The sequence below is a fragment of the Anopheles marshallii genome, chromosome 2 (genome assembly GCF_943734725.1).
Source record: "Anopheles marshallii chromosome 2, idAnoMarsDA_429_01, whole genome shotgun sequence".
In the NCBI taxonomy this organism is placed as follows: domain Eukaryota; kingdom Metazoa; phylum Arthropoda; class Insecta; order Diptera; family Culicidae; genus Anopheles; species Anopheles marshallii.
This window is the reverse complement of record NC_071326.1, coordinates 81,280,481-81,298,532: the sequence shown is the minus strand read 5'-3', so window position 1 is coordinate 81,298,532 and position 18,052 is coordinate 81,280,481. Positions and strand designations below refer to the sequence as shown.

Genomic DNA, 18,052 nt, shown 5'->3' with positions numbered 1-18,052 from the left:
ATTATTATATTGTTACTTCTGCTCTTCCTTTCGTTACTCAACACACTCTTCCTCTTCCCTCACTATCCTTTGCTCCACACACTCCCACATATGCAAAACTTCTCCATCACCGGTTCGCCCTCCATCCTCCTTCCCAACAACATATACCTGTTCCCTTCTTTTCCTGTCCACTTCTAAACACATCTCTTCCTTACCCTTCTCTACCTCGCTCTCCTTTTCTGAATGTTGGGTTTTGTTTCGGTTTTTTTTTCTTCTGTCTGTGTAATGCTTAGAGAGTTAGTTGCTTTTACTTCCAACTGCACAAACTAATCATATTCTAACACGTGCTCGGAGGCGCACGCCTGTACGCAACGCGGTGAAGCACTTTACGCACGGGATGCACACACTCATATATGCATACGCACATACACAAACACGCACACACGCACGCACGGTGATGGTGGTGAGTGGGTGGTTTGGTGGTGGAGTTACACGCCTTTGGTGTGGTAGCGATGGTGGGGATTACTGAGTTCAAATGGGTGTTGTGTGTCTTTGTGTGTATATATATATATATAGGTATATATATTTAATTAATATATCTTCGTTATCTCAACTTTGTTTGTTTCTTACGCTTCATTCTCTCTAACTCTCTTCACTTTCTGCTTGTTGTATTATCTATTAGTGTATTTTTAACTTACTTTGTTGTTTTTTTTGTTTTGTTTTGTTTGCTTCTTACTTTCGGTTAATGCTACAACCCCCACACGCGTTTTTTTTTTTGCTTTCCATTTGTTTGCTCACGCCTGGCTCTGCATTTGCGCTGCGCTATTCGTGCAATATTTTACCAAACACAACAAATCTTACTGCGCCCTTGCAGCTGCTGGCACTACTTTTATTTTGCTTTTGCTTTGTTTTCTTCTGCTGTTTTGCTCTATCAAATGTTTCCTTACGCACTTCCCCCAACTCCATGCAATGTGTGTTTGTGAATGCGTGTATTGGTTTGTGTGTCTGTGTGTTTGTTTGTGTATGTACTGTATGTGTGCAAGTTTTCTTCTTCTTGTATAGCTGTTATATCTGTTTGTTTTTTTTTTATTGGTTGTGTTATTTGTTACTATTCGTAAGGTTTTGCATTTCAAATATTTCCTCAACTAACAAACGCGACAACGACGACGACGACAACGACGACGAAAGAAAGAAAGGAAGGAAGAAAAGGAAGAAAATCTCTTTCATTTGGATTTCGCGGTTTTACATGTTTTTTTTCTCTGTTTTTGTTGCTTTTTGCTCTCGTACAATCGGGAACCGTTTCTTGTTTTGTTGGGGTGTTCATGTGTAGTTACGCAAACGCTGCATTGTAACAGGTGTGTAAGGTTTTCTTTTTGTTGTGTTTGTGATTGTATTGTTCTCGTGTTTGCTCTTTATGTACGTGTGGTTTTCATAAACGGTTTTTTTTTAAATACATTCTCTCTTTCGCTTACGTTTTTGCTTGGTAGTAGGTTCGTTTAGTGAAAAGCTCTTATTTTTATCAATAATGTGTTTTTTTTTTTACTGCATTTACTATACCCTCGCTTTTGCGGGATTTTCTTCTCTTTGTTTCGCTACGATTACACTGATGTTATGTTATGCCATTTTTTCTCATTTTGTTTTGCTCATTTCGCATTCCAATTGTTTGCTCCATACTGACACAGTTTTTATCTGTTTCTTTTATCAACGGGTGTTAACTAACAATCTTCTTATTAAATCTTAAAGCAAACCGTTTGTTTTTTTTTCGAACCGACTATCATTATAGCTTAGTACTTGCTGTTTAGTTTCGCAAACTTGGCGCTACACGGTGTAGAAGAGAGTGGCGTGTGTTGGAACGTCGTTGTTCTAAAGTGAATGGATTTGCGCAATCGTTAAGATTCTATCTGCCACACAGCACACTACAATGGCAACCCTTAGAGGCAGGTAAGAGAGACGACGTGTGTCACACAACTTTTTGCATGTCTGATTTCGTTTATCCTTCTTTTTTCTTTAATTCCTTTGCAAAGCAAAACTTGTAACCTTCAGGAGGCGTTGTACACGCAAGTAATTTTGCAAATGTACCACACGTTTGCGACAAAGAGAGATATCAATCGGCTCTATTTTTTGCGCGATGCTAACGATAAAGATAAGCTGCTGGTTTTGCGCTGCTGCTGCTGCTGCCGGTTTTGCCGCTGCTGCTGCTGCTGCTGTTGCCGTTGCTGCTGCTGCCTGCTGCTGCTAAGGCTGCTGCTCTGCTTCCGCTGCTGTTGCTACTGCGACTGTTGAACAAATTCGTGCCTCGTGTTACACACACAGCAATGCCGAAACACACACACACTAAAATAATCGAACAGGGGATTATGTTAGAATGGGTCATGAACATTATACAAAACGATATTTAACAAAAATAGTACACTGCGCTACAACCAATCTTCACTTCATACTCTCCCGAAACCAAAATCAAATGAACCATTAACAACCATCTTGTTTTCACAATTCTTTTCCAACCTCGTTAGCAAATATATGATTCGGAAATACTCATCACCAAATGAACTCCTCAAATATGTGTCCCAAGTCTTTAAGCGAAAAAGATGTGTTTGTAGTGTAGTGTTTGTTTGTAGCGGGAAAGATGGGACAAGTAGTGTGTTTGTGGGTGGGAATGTTTGTTACCTGCGCAAAGGGATAAATTCTTTCCAAATAAACAAAAGTGCTCTTTTCTGTATCAACCACCAACTACAAGACCCTGGTGCAACGTAAAGCCAATGCTCCTAACAAGCTATTCTGCTGCTACGGTCATTCTGTAACAAAGCCTATAGAGTAATAAAACTTATTTTAAAAAAAAACCTGTTTCTGTCCTTCTCATTCATTATAAACTGAGACTTGCTCCCTTACGCTATACTCTGTGCTGTGTGCCAAAAAAAAACAAAACCTTTAACAAACTTTGCAAGTTTTTCTTTCTGAATCTTTTTCGAGACAAAACGTAAATGTACATAACCGCGCGCTACCCGCGTTTGAAAAATTGCCCTAAAATGAGTGTATCAACTTGAATGCAGAAGATATTTCGTAGATTTTAGTTGTTTTTATTTTTACAAAAAAATGTACACAAATAGATTAAGGATAGTGTTTAAATTTAATTTAATTTAACTTGTTTTCCGGTGTTCCTTTCTCGGCTAATTCTGGCCTCTTTCCTGCTAACCATATAGCCTGCGCTTGCCTTTTTCCTTGCTGTTTCTCTCTCTCTCTCTTTCTTGTTCTATAGCTGAATAGTGAAACAAATGTAAGCTGCACGAAGAAAGGTTGTGGTGATGCAGAAGAGTTTAAAGTGTGGCATAGAATGTGTTGTGTAGAAGTAGTAGTAGTAGTAATAGTAGTAGTAATAGAGTATAGAGTGGACACGCTAGAATTTTCTTGTTTTCTTTTTGAGTGGAATTGCGCGGTGTTTTTGCTGTTGTGGTTTTGTGTGTAGTTTGTTAAATAGCTGCTGTTTATGTATATATATAGTTAAAGGTTCGTTTTTCACCTTGCCATTATTACAATTAGGAGTTGATTGTATGCCCTTTTTTGTTTTTCTTTCTTTTACCATTTTTATTTATCTTCTTATTTATAATTGTGGTCGTTACAATTAAAATTTTTTAAGTTATATGTTTTGCCTTTTTTTCTCTGCCGACTGTTTGTTCCTTTCCATTGTTTATCTTTTTATTTTTTATTTTTTTTGCAATAAGGATTTCGGTTTTTTCTGGAAATGAGAATTTTACCTTTTTCTCTTTCTTTCATCTGCGTGGGAGAGAGAGGGTGTGTTGTGTCTCTTGTGATGGTAGTAGTGGTGATTGAAGATGTTTAAATATAGGTTATGGCTGTTGTTGTTCCTGTTGCTTTCGTTTCGGTTATAGTTGTTAAAATATAGCTGTTGTTGTTGTTGTTGCTGTTGTTTTTAATTCTGTTGATGTTCTTCAAGCTGTTGTATTGCTATGCTTTTTTCCATCATGATTTCACTGCTGTTTCTTCTTGTTTGCTCTTGCTCTTTTGTTTGTTTTTTTTCTGTGTTATGCTTTTAAGTTTAATTTAATGTTTATCGTTTGCTTTACTCTCTTGAATGTTTCTTTTTCTTCTTTACTGCTTTGCATCTTTTCCTTCCTTTCTTTGAATCATCATCTTGCTTGTCTCCACTCTCCATTATCCCACGCTGTATCTTCATGTTCTTCCCTTTTAAATCCAAATCGATAGCGTTGCGCAGCTGTTGTTGCGCGTGGCTACAGTCTTCTTAATAAACAAATAGAAAGGCGCAATGTATCGACCTGTAGCTCACTTCGATGTCATCATTGTTACGAATTCTGGAATGGTGAAAAGCAAAAACAATGCAGTAAATTAGTGTTGAACGTAAACAGTCGGGAAAAAATAGTTACTTCTTAAATTTTAGACCATATTTCAATAAAACCCAGAAGCAATTTGTAATAATGAAACTAAAGGTAATAAACATAACTTCCAGATACCCGGGCAGGCTAATATTAAGTACACAAACCATGTTTTAAATTAGGAGTAAGTTGTACAGATAAAGAAAGATGTTATACTAGCGCACAAACATACGCTTTGTTGGCACAAAGTGTTCGCACTACACTTGGATGAATATATTAACAAGTTCTGGCATTTCAACACATCAAGCATATGTGTACGCAAATGTGGAGTGTGCGACAAAAAAATCATTAGTTTACCCAAATGCGTATATGCAGCGACGAGCGACGTATACGTTTTATTTCATGTAAAAATTTTAAAATACAAAAATTTTCATTTAAATAATCATAATTTATTTTTAACTGAAAACCAAATTTGAGCATAAAATTGATAACTATAACAACAATATACATCCCAAAACCGTTTACTCCCCCAAACCGTGCTCAAAAATGAAAACCTCCAGTTATACTAAAAGCAAAAGGAGGAACACATCACGCCTCGTCCATGTAAATATTAATAACAACCGTTGTTGCTACAACACCATCAGCCAAGTAACCGCAGTATTATCTTTATGGTAGGTACAGCCCCGGCGCGGGTTTCTCTCGTTAGAAGTATTAAAAACGGGCGCACACAAAAATGGATGTAACATTATTACTTTTGCTCCAACCATACACTGCCGCTACTGCTGCTTTATAGTATGCTATTTTGTTCTTTTCGTACTGGTTTAGATGATTATTTACTGCTTTGAATGTGGTTCTGGTTATAATCAAACGCCTGGAACGGGACTGTGTGTTCTTCCACATCTACCACCCCAGGTCTGTCTCCTTCTCTGGGTGTATCGTTTTTCGCTAAGCGTTCCGTCACCTTTCTATAGTGAATTCGAGATGCATCGGGTGCCCAGCGCTTGCCTGTGACGTAGATACGGGGCTCTGCAAGAGCATTCTCATTACGACTTTACAAAGCAAGACACACAAACTCCGTTTGCCGTCGTCGTCGTTTTGTCGCGTATGCGCTCCTACTGTGGGTACACATTGAGGTAGTCTGTAGTCGGTTAGACCACACATGGAAGATAAATCTCCACACATTGGGCCGTGTAAACAAAACCCTATATTGCACTGCGCTGAGCAACTTTCCCCACTGTCATACTGTCGACCGACCCAGCCATTGCGTCGGTGTGTTTAAGTAAAGCCAACCAGCAGCAGTGCAGCCATCCGCAATGAAATTATCCGAGCGTAGATTCGACAAATGACGTTGCTCTGGCCTCAAGCAATGTACCGGGCGGATGGGTGGTTAGCGTTGTATTAACAAGACTATTTGTACAACAACATTTGGGGTCATAAACAAATCGTAAGACGGAAGTGCGCAAAGTACAGTGTTGCCATAAATCTATTTAGGTGCTTACGGACGCAAACCTCCGTTTTCGCCAGAGACAAATGCATAAGTGATACAAGCTCCGTTGTTGCACACACTGACGTTAATTTCAAACGAAATTACTAACTAGTCCCCCTTTGCAGCATGAATTCTACAACGATCTATTCTACCAACGATCAACATATCAAATATAGAAGATAAAAAAGCTAATCACACGACCTATTACCCCGTGACTCGATCAACATACTCAATCATTCCTGACCACGCTCAACAAACAGAATCAATAAAACCGGTCCCGTGATTTCGGTTATAAAAAGAACCTTCTGTGAACAACCATAGCCAACCATTTACACACCATTAACTGTTTGTTGTTTGAGCTGTTCAATAAAAACACATGCAACGAGCTCTGACTCAATGAGCGCAGAGATCACCCCAAACAGTAGTTCCCCTTTACTTTCACCGACAAGGTCAAGCGTCACAGCGTTCGATTAACAACATCCTAGCTGATATTCGCCCAAAGATCAACGATCGTTTTACTTATGTTTTCATTGTTAGTGAGGCACTCTTCGCACACACACACCCCCGATTATGGCTATCACGGGTGGGGACAGGACCGTACAAAAAGCGCAAAATAACACCTAAGTATTCTCGTGGTGCGAGTCACGAGCAGCCTCATGGGATGAGTAAGCCGTGAGTAATTCATTTTCTACTCGATTTGTCGAACTGTTTGTAACGACACAAACAAATGGGATATGATGACGCTTTCGTGCAAATAAAACACGTTTGCGTGGAGGCCAACTTGCACAACGAAACCTACGAAAACTCGTGAGAACTCTGTTATGCATAATTTGAGTGTTCTGCGGGTTCTTAAAGTCGGTGTGTCATCCAGTTAAAATTGTAGCGGGATTGAACAGTGGAAATATTTATGCATAAAGTGCATACGCAAGCCAATTGATTGTGGAACTATTTGTTCCAAATAAATAAATTGAATATTTTTAATGGAAAAAAACCCTCAACAAGCGTGCTTAAAACTATAATACACACGCTACAAAAATAGAATGCTTCATGCTATAAAAATAATTGTAATATCCATGCATGTACTCGAAACCTAGCGACCCCTGTGTGCGTTCGATGACTTCTGAACTGTTGTCAGGGCACAACAAAACAAAAAAAAACTCAATTCAATGTTTAAATTTAAGTATTTTGTAACTATTTTCGCGGTAGCCTTTTTTAAAAAACATGTCTACAGGCGACTGGTGAAAAGGTTGATTTATTGTACCATTCTTATTCTGTTTATTAAACACATTTGTAAGAATATGTGATTAAAATTTTCACACAAAAAATTTTCAAATTCAAAATACAGTTACTAGAATATTGCATGCAAAACGCAACGTAAACAATGCGCGCTTACAGGTACTACGCCAAGAGCTGTCCTATTCGCAATCAGTTGCAACATCGCGCACCGTTGTAGGGATGTCATAACAATACGTTGTCGTAGCTAGTTCAATAATACAACGAATGCGGTTCGCACTAAGGTAACAGAGACAAGGTAAACTCTTCCAGCACGTGCAAAAAAATAATAAAAAAAAACTGCTGACTGATGTGTGCAACTTAGCCCCCTTTTTCTGCGAGTATTCAAATCCTCACGTTGGGCTTTTCACTGCAACAAATTTAATAGTCCCCTCTCTCTCTCTCCACACAACAAAGTGACTTTTCCGTTTTGCAGTGCATCGAAATATAAAACAAGTCTACCAGGTCAAACACATCATCTTTCCATTCAGCGGCTGGCTTTGAAGATGTCTTCAAAGTTACACTAAAAAAACCTCTTGCTTTACATGTATCTGCGCGCAAAGCTCTTCCGTCCTCTTGACTGAACTGTTCAAAAAAGAACAGAGAAAAACCGCTACAAAACTGTAGGCTCCAATGGCCAACAGGACACAACAGGAGAGTTCGTGATGAACAATCGTATACTTCAAAGACATTCTTTCTGTAGCTAGCAAACGCATGGGGTGGGATGGGGAGCTAAAGGAGTTTAGGGCAGCAGCTACTAAAAAACAAGTGAATGGGAAAGTCAACAAATGATTGAAATGCAACTTTCAACAATCGTTCGGTAGCAGCGAACGGCACACCACTGAACAAACAAAGAAAGAGTGCCAACGTAGGCAAAATGTACCACCCACAACGGAAAAAAAATTAAGCCAAAACTCAATGGCAAAAAAACCCGTAAGCATACTCCTACTATTTCTTTAACACATCTAAAATGTTCACGAAATACAGTTCCCATCGGGGGCAGCTGTTTGACAACACCCATGAAGTAAACGGCCAAGGATAGCACCTGGGACGCGAAAAACAAAATCATTTCATGACCCTGACAACATGATGGCGCAGTATTATTCTTTTGCCACCCCACGCTCATTTTCTTTCGCCAAAAAGGGGTTCCCTCTCCTTGTCTAGAGGCACTGCTGTGCTAAACGCTGCTGCTACTTGCCACCAACATTCCTGTCATATCGATCAAACGGGGTTCGATTGATTTGCACCCTTCTCTCCGTATAAAGTGTGCACCGATATTGAATTCCACAGAAAATTATACCGGGTGGGGTTTGTTGTACTAACACGCATTGGGGGTTGAGTTTTTAATTCTTGAAAATGTTTGGAAATAACGGACTTGGAAGGTAGGTTCCGTCTAGAATATTTCCAACGTCCTCACCTAAAAGCTTGCCAATCTCATTCGCACTTCTCTGTTACGTACCTTCATAATTAACCTGGCCATCGCCATCTATATCGGCTTCACGGATCATCTCATCGACTTCCTCGTCTGTTAGCTTCTCGCCCAGATTAGTCATGACGTGGCGCAGCTCAGCTGCCGAAATAAAACCGTTGCCGTCCTTGTCGAAGACTCGGAATGCCTCCCGGATTTCCTCTTCACTATCCGTGTCCTTCATTTTACGAGCCATCATTGTTAGAAACTCGGGGAAGTCGATCGTGCCGTTACCTGGAAGATGAGGAGGAGAGAGTTTAAAATTAAAAATTTGTCGTATTTTACAATAGATATTGTTGACAGCAATAAAAGAGAAAATGTAAGAAATATCGTTACTCATATAAAGTTTCCGAAGCTTTCAATTACAGATTTGGAAGACATACAGGCCAAACGTATCATACAACCGTAGATATTCATAATTTAATCTTATATTCACTGCTCTTATGTATTATCCCGTACAAACTAACATAAAGAAAGGTAATAATTCCCACCATGATTGGACACACATAAATACATAGAAATTATGTGAGCCTCCCGAGGGCCAAGGAATCCTCTCTTTCTACGCAACGCAACACCTTACAGTCAGTTACAGCCAACAGTGTATAAATATATTATAACTTCTTACATCGAAAACGAAAAACTTTATCCAAAGAAGTCTCACACTGGCAGCCATTCGCTCAACGCAAACTAGGAAACACGAGCTATGTATTTTTCTTGCATAATATACGGGTATTCGATATCGATTTTTACCTTACTTTGAATTGTGTTACCTTTTTCTTGTACACATACACACACACAGCATGATTTCACAACAAACTGGAACAAAATCACAATTCCCAAGCCTCTTACCAAAAAAAAACAGAACTTACACGTGTAAGTATTCCTACAGCGGACACGGTCAATTTGGGGCGTCGGTAAAAGTGTTTTCTATTTGAAATATTAATGAACGAACGGTAAACTGATTGAACCATCCCCCTTATATATTTTAGTTTCCTATTCACCTTGTACGCCCCCTGCCATTAAAGGTAACCTGAGGAGTGTGTCCTTCCAGAGAAAACGAGAAGTGAGTTTTCCTCTGCTAGCTATTATTTGGCTCTTTTTTCAATTAAACTGGAACATCCTTGTCTGTTCAATTAATAATGTTAACATTTTCCTTACAGCTACTATTCCGATCGCCAATAATGAAGACTTATTAATGAAATTAAATGTGATGCGAAGGCCATTCCCCCCTATTTAATAATTGTTTCCATACGATTATAAAGCTCAAGAAAAGGTCTTTGTAAAGAACTCATTCCGTGTATGGTAAATAAAAGAAAAGCAGGAAAAATAAATCCCCCCGCCAAATGAATAGAATCCAATTTGATTTCTAATCTCGGAAAAAGCTGATATTTGTACTATTTCTCGTACACCGCGCGTCCGTCCCGTGGTCGTAATAGACGACCGCCACAATCACACCACGAAATAGGTTGCGCGGCCATAGGACCTTCCCATGCGGACAACAACCCAAAAGCAGAAGGACAACAGCAACGTGAAGAACCTTTTTCAATGGAGTACACCATTGACGACGACGACGACTAACATGATTGGCAATGGAGGTCATAGATAAGCGGGTGGAAACATGAAAAGAGTGGGTGGTGTGGGTGGTATAACCCCACCCAGCCATCTCATTGGAATGCTTTTCCTTGTGACCCGCCCCTCCCCGTTGGCAAAGTGAAATAGGACTTTTGCCTAAAATAGTAGAGTTGAAGCACAATATGCTTGCTTTTGCCCCAAACTTTACCCATTTAGCCATAAAAAGCAAAGCCACGGTTGTACCGAGAGCGCACCACAACCAAACCAACCAGTCCCGCACAGACACGACGCTCTTACTCTGGATGCGGACTCACTATTGCTTCTCCTCGGCACACACAACAAAAGTGTTATTGCAAGGACTTCTTGCAGAGGGGACACTCTGTGTACACAAGTGGAGGGAATTGATTCGTTCCCTCAAGTCCACTCGCAAAAGGGCACTGTGGATGGTTTTCCCATGGCCGGGTGCGTGTGTGTGTGTGTGGAATCATAATGACTTGCCCACCATCTCCCGAAAAGCCACGACACGCGGGGAACACACCACACCCGCACCAATAAGGGCAGGGAAATTTATTATAATGTGTTTCGTGTATCGTATGGGTGTTTGTGTCCATCATGACCAGCCGATATGAATGAGCTAGATGGTACAGGGACTTTTATGTCAAACTGGCGTGATTACGAATGAGCTTTCACAGTAAAAGCATTGTACGGACCGTCATCCCATCGAACACCACCAAATCGGGGGGGTTGGGAGGGGGTTCACTTTTTGTGCGTGTTTAGGTGCTTTTCTGTATATCATTCTCCAGAAGATTATCCTTGTTCAGTTTTCCCCTATCTTTAGTGCGTCGATTCGACGGATTGATAGCCGAGTTAAAAAAAAATCCTAAACCGTCGAAGACATATACCGGCCGGGTCTCTATCGCTATTGTACATGAAAAGGATAAAATAGAATAAAACAAAAACAAGTTAAATCCAAACTGTCAAGCATCAACGATGGGATATACAACATGGTAGAATTTGTTTACTGCGAATTGCTTGGTGAGTTCTTGAGCGGCAATACTTTTTGCGCGTTCTATTGATCTCGAACGGAGAAGACCGCACCAATAAAACTAACCGCTGACGTTACCAAAAGTATTACGCAAACCAAAGTTTAGCTATCGTGACAAATTTGATACGTCGTTCCACTGTATTGTTGTGACGGAATGCACAATAGGAAAGTAGTGAGCGAAGGAGAGAGCTAGGGAAAAAAATTCAACCACATTCCATAAAATAGTTCTACTCTACTCCTCCGAGAAGGACACAACGAACATAAAAAACAACAAACTTTATTCCATATCGCTTGTCGCTGCGTAAAAGGGCAATAAATATTATTCATTGTGTCTCTATGGTAATCGGATCGAAGCTCCGGCCGGAGAGGACACACACCGGCAACGTTCGACGATGGTGGGATGGTGGTAACAAAGGTATACCCCCGCAACAATAACAAAAGGAATCTTGGCGAGGAAAGTCTAGCACGCACATATACATCACCATCACGCGCGTAAATCCCAAACAAACTTCGAACGATTTACGAACGTGTCATGGAAGAGTACAAGTATTTCACGACAGCACGTATTGTTCAACAAGAAGGTGAAAAGAAAAAAAAACATGTCCAAAGCTTTATCCTCCTGTCGCCAAGTATTGTCCCCCCCCCCCTTCCTTCACTGTTGATACTCCTTATGGTGCACACGCATTTGGAGGGAATCCTTCCCAGCATAAGCTTTTTCGCTCCGCGTGCCATGGACCACACAAAAATACCCTTTCGGTAATGCGCCACATCACCGGGAGCCACAGACGAAAATGTATAATACCACAATAAATTTCATTGTTATCCTTCGCTTCGTCATATTTACTGCCCGGTTTTCGATTATTTATGGCCCCATTTTGACCGTGTCCTCGGATATTTCGTACATGTGTGTGGGTACACACGTGTCTTCTTCCCACTCGCGTCACGTTCTGTTGTGGTGCAATGGTAATTGCCGTATTTTCTCGCGCATTATACCCCCACCCATCATAAAAATATGGAAATAATGTATTAAATAACGAAGGAACGTGAGAGTGATAGTTTCAAGAATTTCTTGTAGAAAAAAAAGGAAAACACAGCCTAAAAGTTCACCCTACGACCGACGACTCTGCATCATAACCACACAGTGGTGGATGTTGTTTGGAAAGAAAATTAAATTCCTCGCGATCCAGCCAAGTGCTCGAAGTACCCGGGTTAAGAGTATGACTAGTTAAATCAGCCAGCCTTGGAAAAGGAACAACACATTTTGGATGGTACCAACCAACCATTCTTCAACTCAGAGAGATACCCCATGCCTACCAGAAGCGACAGTTCAATTTTCCCCATTGCATGTTTGGTGCAAATAGCACAACGAGAAAAAGACCACCGAGAACCAATCTTTGAATTGCGCATACCAATGCAATCAAGGACAAGTAACGGGCAAAGCTATTTCATTGGATGCTTTCTGTGCCCCGTTTTGCGGACGGAACGATAAGACATTCCTCGAGTTCAACTATCCACAATTGTGTTGCAGGCATTTCCTTTTGATGTGTCCCGACCCCCGCGCGTTCAATGAACCGAAAGATCATGTGCTTTTGTTTTACTTGGTACGATGCGAGAGTGTTCGGTTTTGCTTGTTGCGGCATATACAAATATGTGCACAAATGATTGATATTGCTGGAATGAAGGAATTCGTTAAGTAAAACTTTGCCACTTTATGGCCATTAATTACAGCATCGAACATTCTTCACGGAATAGATACAGCGTCATCGATAAAAAAAACCATGCACAACTGCATACCAAACGAATGAACACGATATATTAGATAAGACAACCTGAACTGATAAGCGAAAGGTCTACACCCCTACCGGGACCGGGGACGGTCCAGGTGGATCTTAATCACAAGCGCAAAAGATAACTGCAAACAGTAAACGCACACCACCGGGTGGTGGTACATGTGAAAAAGAGTTAGAATATGCTTACATCCTACTTGGGCCACGCTACATTGACGTAACTGTACGAGGTGTGAAGCAGCCGTGCATGTACATGGTTCTGTTGCATGCTTAGGCCGGAAAGTTAACCAATTGCAATATCCTAATGAAAATACCACGAATTGTTTTCTGCTTTTGATCTGATAAATAGAATATATTTAACGAAAAAAAACCTTAAAGTATCTCAATAATACAGAAGAATTAAATGGGCAAAAGTTATTAGGAATGAGCTTAAAGAATGGAACCCTTTTGTAATAACAAGCTTCAAATATAGGATCATATATTAGAAACCAGATATTAACCGAAATACAACAGGTTTTTAATACCACTAGACTTAAGTCGCAATTTGTACTTATCTCTCTATAAATAAATCATGGGCTTGATCTTTCCGTCGGAGGATCATGAAATACGGATATTTCGTGGCATCGATTATCCGGTTTTTTGGACCAGAAACAAAATGGAATCATTGTCCTTATACGCTCAACAACCTCCATACCATTCCGTTCTTCTCCCGCCCGACTTCTCGCAACGATATCCACACGTACGACCGTACTGGAGCACCACAACAGACAGTATTGCCTCCAGACGAAAGGTTCACTATCAGATTATTATAGTACGTGACCTGTGCACCTTTTAACGAAAACCCCACAACCATCCGAGACAGTGTTTCATTGGGTGGGATTCCACTGGATAAAGCGGACAGTCGGGGGACACGGAACAAAGGACACGCTATAATCAATCCCCCCTTCCCCCCCGTCTAGGGTGGTTATGATCCGACATGAAGGACACCAGCATATGGAACGCATGCACAGTGTTCCAAGTATTTTTCGCTACCCTGTCTCTCTCTCTCTTATCGTGTAGGGACACGATGCGGGGTTCCGGAGTAACCTGCTTTTACCATTGGCGTGATAGTTGCTTCGTAATGGGTTTCATTTTCCCTGGTGTGCCAAAGCGTACCCCGTCCAATGGTGATAGGTAGCAGTATAGGCAGAACCAAAGAACCGAAAACAGCTACACGTCCCGAGGCTTCGAGAGCCAAACCATTTCTCCCGCCCGTGTTGCAACGTGCAACGAGAGATTCACAAATTGTATTAGAAAAGGCTATGTGTGTTAGTTATTGCGTGGTGAACTATTTGCAGCTTAACGAGCTGGTTTCATCAGTCGGATGTAAACCGCCGCCGTTCAATGTTTACATTTCAACCCATTCGCCCGTAATGTCGAACACGGGAGAGCTTTTGCTAGCCACCTTCCCCCCCCTGTAACCAGCATAATAATCAGATAACACACACAGTCCCGCATCTCGCAAACCCGTTATGGCAAATCATAATTTACATTTTAAATTAATTGTTCTTCTACACAAACCATCCCCACTCCGCCTTTTGCATGCGGCCAAGCAGAGAAACATGAGACACCCGAACGTTTCATGGAGCCGCCCAGTACTTCTCAACCGTCTCGACCACTACACTACGCCACGCCAGCACAAAATCGACCCTGGATAATTATTGTAAGCCGTAATAAACAAAACAACTCATTCAAGATGACGATGGTTAGTGCAATTTAGCATGCGGTTTTGTCGACTCATGGTGACGTCAAGACTACCACCAGCACCCTCCCTCCTACCATCTCAAATTCACCCATAAAATGTGTAAAAAACAAGCCTCACAATGAAAGAAAACTATGCTTCTTTTTTCCCCCGTTGGGGATAAGATGTACCCTTGTAGACTATTATTTCAAACCACATCCGGCAGTGGGAGCATGTACTTTGCATTCGTAATTGCTCATGCGGAAAGTGGGAGCTTCTCGTCCCGTTTTCTTGCTACCCCTGGGGCTTTACACAGCTTTTGCTTAACAAATGGGATCTCGTTTTTCACTCTTCTTATCACAAGTTGTAAATTACTCTCTTTGACAATTTGTTACTGAAGCGATTTAAAACGGTTACGGGGCATCATTTTTCGTACAACTTCAGAAACAAGGAAACGATCTTGATAAAATATCATTCTACCACCTACACACATTTCCCCCGTCTTTGCTCTACCACCCCATGGGAATTGGATACTCGGGGCTCGGCTACCAAAACGTTCATCCATAATAAATTGACGTTACAAATAAAAACTGGAAAAGAACTGCGATCCTCAATCGACAATTGCGGCCTTCAGAAGCCCAAATAACCCCCTCCTATTAACTTCTGTCTATCCGTCCCAGAAAACAAAAAATCTATCCTCGTCAATGGATCCTACCACAGAATTACAGCCAAAAACCAATGTTTCTGCTGGTTCGCATCTTGTTTCCGAATGGCAAACAACTATCAATGCTGGGTGATTTATAAGAAACATCATGAAGTCATTTTCCTCCACCGCACACATATATTTGACAGCTTTGTGTAACCGCACGCGGGGGCCTCTGAAGGGGAACATAATAAATCAGCTTTCGAAAATTGATGCCGAGAAAAAAAAATTAATTCTCCAGCAAAAAGAAAGCCTCCAGAAAGGGACCCGCACAGGGCACTCCCCAATCATTAAGACAACAGAGCTTCGCTAGACAGCAGCTCCGTTCGGTGATGCTTTACAGGAAATCCCTGGAAAGAGCCGGAAAATCAATAGCTGCCATTTTTCACGGTAAGCTTCCGATAAAGAACACGCGCGCGGATTACCATGAAACTCGATTGCCGAAGCTATAAAGCTACCAGACGAACGGGAGCATAAAAAAACCCCATGGAGCACATCCCAGGCAGGAACAGTATTTGTCTCGAAACTCATTACACCACACAAACCTCGCACACCCGCGCGACCTAGCGCCACACACATAAAAAAAAGGAACAACAGAGAGAAGTCGAAAATTTGGTATGGTTCCAACAACACAACGAGATTGTTGACACGAAATTCGAAGAATGACAACTCCTTGAAAGCTTTTCCCTCTGTGTAAAGGATGCTAAATTTATCGAACAAGCCGGTGTGACGCGGTACGTAGCGATAGGGGAGATGGTGCCACAACCACCACACGCAAGTGTGGGCTGTGTGCTGCTGGTGGTGGTTGGGAACGAATTCTCACCCTTACTCTGCTTCCGATTTTTTATCGACCCAAACAACCATACTTCTTCGATGGGTGGACGATTTTAATGGAACTACGAGGACGACGATGACGATGGGTAGACGCCAACACGATACACATTCAAGGCAACTGACGCCCAACATTTGCTCATTCCATCATCACCAGTCCCCAAAAGAAGTGAGCTAAAATGGATCAGAAAACTGGAATTTGAAGCCAGAATAAGGCCATACAGTGCCGCCAGGATTAGATAGGAGTGTGTAGAAGAGAAAAAAAAATGACGTCACCAACACTCCATCATCACCAAAAATGCTGCCATCACACAGCAAATGAAGTCTAGGGTTTGGAATTTAGCTCTCTTTTTCTCTATCTCTCTGTCTCTCTTCAGACATTTTGAACCTTGTATCATCGCCTCCGCCTGAACATTCCGTTGGTAATAAATTAGTATTACTAATGTTTTTTCATTACGTTTCTGACCTCCAGGTTTAATGTGAACCTAAAAGATAAAAAGTAAACGTTTGTATTATCACTATGAGAGATTGAGATTATTTTATTGCTGCTTCTCTCGACGACTTACAGGCGATGGAGGCGCCTCGTAGTTTACGACATTACGATTCTTCCCGCACAGGGCAATTGATGTGTGTTTGTTAATCGACTACTTAATGCACATTCCCATTGTTTAACAACAAAACCATCTGTTAGTGTTCATGAGATACGATCTTTTTTTTTTGTACTGCAACATGTTTTTCACGCAGAAGGTCTTAAGGAAATAGGGCAAGGAATTAATTCGGCTAGTTCCGAAGCAAATCCTAACACACACACAGGGTGGGGGTGGTGATGGTAGCAACAAATCTTGTGTAGTTTTATCACATTATGGAACCCTTTTTTCCCCCATCTCGTTCGTTAATCAAACGGACGTGTCATTTCCTGTTCGGTGTGTGTTCACTAAAGCTTCGCAACACCAAAGTCCTGTTTATTTTTCCCTACGGGTGCTTCCGTGCTGGGATAAGTGCACCATAGCACCACACACAAGTTTGGAGGTTTAATTCCACTTGTATGTGTACACCTCCTTAATGCGCAGAACCAATTTCCCCATCCCTGCACGGTTCCCATTGGGGTCAGAGCATGGTTGGCAAGCAGTCCGGGGTAATTCCAACGCAATCCTGGAAGCGGTTTAAGAATTTCCAGGTGTATACGACGTTTACCGCATGCAACTCCCCACCGGGACGATTGTGTGCGTCTTTTAAGCGTCTACACACACACAGATTCATCAAGACGAGCGACTTTCGGCGAACCGAAAGCCCAGCACGGACGCGTTAAAAAGCTGTACACTACACACACCGAGATGGCAAAAGGATAGCGACCTGTTTTGGTTGTGTGTTCTCTCTCTCTTCTTCAAAAGAAATTTCTAAAACATACACACAAAAGCGTTTCACACCATCATTTCGGGGTTATAGTAGTAGTAGAACTGGGATGGAAAAGCTTTTTCCGCAGAATTCTCCGGGCTCAGTGATTTTCCCGGTACCGGCGATGGTTGTGGTATCTTTACTCCATACACACACACACTGTTCGTTGGCCTTTTCTGTGTGTTTCATAGCAAATGGGCGTGCGCACAACACAACTCTTCGTTGGTGGCTGTGCTAGCTAGGAGAGGCGTAGTTGTATTGCAGCTACTGTCATGCTACTGCTGGTTGACTTCGTTCCGATGCTACCGCTGGAAAACGGATCGATATCTTGTGCGCCTCCCTCTCCTCCCTCACACACATCCACATCCACTGCCGCCCTTCCCTTATCAGCGCAGCGATGACACACTGTTGCTTCACAGCAAGAACCATTTTGGGCACACGCCAA

At 41.6% G+C, this 18,052-nt stretch overlaps 1 protein-coding gene across 1 annotated transcript in view; it reads right to left on the bottom strand.

The window, feature by feature from the left end:
• Nucleotides 1-4,190: 4,190 nt before the first annotated feature.
• The window catches only part of LOC128718676 (calmodulin), a 32,672-nt gene continuing 18,810 nt past the window's right edge, over nt 4,191-18,052 (bottom strand). Inside the window, exons 3-4 of the mRNA XM_053812297.1 lie at nt 8,546-8,788; nt 4,191-4,307 (exon numbers count right to left, since the gene is read on the bottom strand). Coding sequence (XP_053668272.1) covers nt 4,279-4,307; nt 8,546-8,788 — 272 coding nt within the window. The 3' untranslated portion in view covers nt 4,191-4,278. The remainder of the gene's footprint in view (nt 4,308-8,545; nt 8,789-18,052) is intronic.